Source organism: Micromys minutus, assembly GCF_963924665.1.
Source record: "Micromys minutus genome assembly, chromosome: 2".
NCBI lineage: Eukaryota > Metazoa > Chordata > Mammalia > Rodentia > Muridae > Micromys > Micromys minutus.
In genome coordinates this window covers 90,555,329-90,558,082 of record NC_137971.1, presented here as the reverse complement: position 1 = coordinate 90,558,082, position 2,754 = coordinate 90,555,329, and the positions used below count along the sequence as shown (strand labels likewise).

The 2,754-nt window shown below is 43.4% G+C and overlaps 1 protein-coding gene across 1 annotated transcript; it reads right to left on the bottom strand.

Moving 5' to 3' along the window:
- Positions 1-1,181: 1,181 nt before the first annotated feature.
- On the bottom strand, positions 1,182-2,150 carry OR52L1 (olfactory receptor family 52 subfamily L member 1; the record flags this gene model as incomplete). Its single annotated transcript, XM_080913446.1, has 1 exon — positions 1,182-2,150. Exon 1 carries the CDS (start codon positions 2,130-2,132, stop codon positions 1,182-1,184), a length of 951 nt encoding a protein of 316 aa, XP_080769572.1. The 5' UTR covers positions 2,133-2,150.
- Positions 2,151-2,754: the final 604 nt, after the last annotated feature.

Genomic DNA, 2,754 nt, shown 5'->3' with positions numbered 1-2,754 from the left:
TGGATTTCCCTGGGACAACTTAAAAGAGTTGAAGTTCTAGATACACCTACTAATAAAAACATAATTCTTCCTGAGGTAAGTATAATTTATATCCATCTTCACTAACCCATCGCAGATGCCAACCAAACTGAACAATGTTCAGTCTCTCTGAAAGAAAGATGCTCATCAGGAGTAAAATGTAAGAAGGATGGGGCGATCAGAAGCACTAGCTACCCTCTTCACCACTTCTAAAATGAATTCCAGCACCAGCATACATTCACCATTATAGTTCACTAGAGCAAAGCAAAACACCGTATAAGTAGAATCTTAGCTGGATGTCCAACTCTACGTGTGGCAGTCCTTCTGTGAGTTTTTACCTGGTTCCTATCTTCAGAAATATATGAAATTACTGATGTCACAATACAATTACCATTCCCAAGGGAAAAACTCATTTTAAATAACAGCATTGCTTCCACATTTACTGAAGCTGTGCATCAGAGCCTAGTACAATTTGCTAGCTTTGTTAGATGCAAAAAAATTACAATTGCTTTTAAATTAATACTTATAAAACACATGTAGTTAATACTTTGCCTTGTCTGCTATTTATGCTAAAATAATATGAATAAAATTGAAAACAACATCTTAAAAAGAAAATCACTACATAGAAATACAATTATTTTTAGGAAAATATGTCTGTCCAAGAATAAGTTACATATAACACCTAATTTACTTGCGTTTGTTTTAAATAAATAAGTAACATCTACAGCACAATGAAAGGTGATATTTTAGCAGGTAACCATTTTGTTTCCTTTAAAAGACACAACACCACAAGCAAGTGATATGCATCCACTGCATTAGCTTAAAAATGTTGAAGTCACTATGAACCAACCCTAAGTCTGGCACAGACTGGTATTTGCCGGTCTCATCCCACACAGTGCTATGTGATCAGTTATTGGATTAACATTTTTAAAAAATCCTATCCCCCTGACAACAGTGGAGAGCTGTTAGACTTGAAAAGAATTATAAGACAAAGAAGATACCCAGATATATCTCAGTAGTATACTGAGCCGTGTGCCTGTGGGTATTCTCTGCACAGACAACTAGGAGGAGAAATGTTCACTGTGAAATTGCTTCTGCTCCTCCACTCTATGCCAGCCATGAACTCTTGGTGGTGTCTTTTGTAGCCAATAATTAAAATGTGCTCAAATTGATGCTTTTGTGTAGAACACCCTGACCACTCGCTGGCGGATCTGTCGAGTCTTCACCCCATAAACAATAGGATTGAGGGCAGGGGGCACAAGGAGATAGAGAGTGGCCAGCAGAACATGGACATGATGGGGAACGTGGTGGCCAAAGCGGTGAGTGAGGAAGGAGAACATTCCAGGGACATAGAAGATAAGAATAACACAAACGTGAGACCCACATGTGCTGAAAGCCTTAAGTCTAGCTTCACCCCCTGGCACCTTCAGCACTGCCTGGAGGATGAGGGCATAAGAAACCCCAATGGCAAGGACATCTAGCCCAACCACCAGCAGTGCCACTGACAGCCCATAAGCTCGATTCACTGTGGTTTCAGAACAGGCAAGTTTTACCACAGCCATATGTTCACAATAGGCATGGCTTATGACGGTGGCTCTGCAGAAGACAACGTTCTGCAATAGGATGGGGAATGGGACAAGGAGAACCAATCCCCGCACGAGCACTACCAACCCAATGCGCCCTATAATCCCTGGATGCAGGATGGTGGAATGACGCAGAGGGTGGCAGATGGCGACATAGCGATCCAGAGCCATGGCCACAAGTATGCCTGACTCCATAGAAGAGAAGGCATGAATGAAAAACATCTGAGTCAGGCAGACAATGTACCCAATCTCATGGGCATGAGCCAGAAGCACAGTGAGGGCTTTGGGTGCAGTGGAGGAAGCCAGGACCAGGTCAATAGCAGCAAGCATGGCCAGGAAGAGGTACATAGGTTGGTGCAAGGATGAGTCAGTCCAGATAATGAAGATAATAGTCACATTGCCCACTAGAGCAAGGAGGTAAAGGACACCCAGGGGCAATGCTATCCAGTGCTGAATTTCCTCCAAACCTGGAACACCTACTAAGAAGAAAGGGGGCTGGGGTTGCCTCCAGCTGGAATTGCTAAAAGCCATGAACAACAGCACAGAGAAAGAGGAGTGCGAAGGCTCCAAAGTCATGATGCCTCCATTTTTGATGCTCCAAGCCACTGTGCAGATCCAGCAGCCATGTTCATCAGAAAAACAGGGTGACATAAGCTGAAAGACAAGGGAATAAAGTGAGATTTAAGGAAGGAAATCCGTTCTGGACACAAATGTTTACAGATGAGCCTTCCACATGTGAACTAGACTGAGTCTAGCTGACACAGGGGAGAAGAGTAAACACTGAACAGTTTCCTTTAGAGAGACTCTGTCGCTCAGTGACTCATTTCAAAACTGTCAGCCTGAAATCACAATGCTGACTGTAGGTAGCGCTGAAGGCTAAGGCACCTGTCACCTTGACACTTTTCCTGCAGCCTCATGACACAGCACTCAGTGGTTATTTCTGGGTAGTCTGTACCCCACATCTTCTCCCCCTCATTACACGTCAGTTCCAGGGTTCAGGATCTCCTCCTTCCTCTTTTCCTATATGTGTCTTTTCATTCCAAGTTTATCTTTAGTGCTACAGTATCTCTGAGAAGCACAATTCCATTTCTCTGCATCCTTGAGCCCACACAGTTAACATTCAAAGCTGGTGGTTTACCCAGCCTTCCCAGAC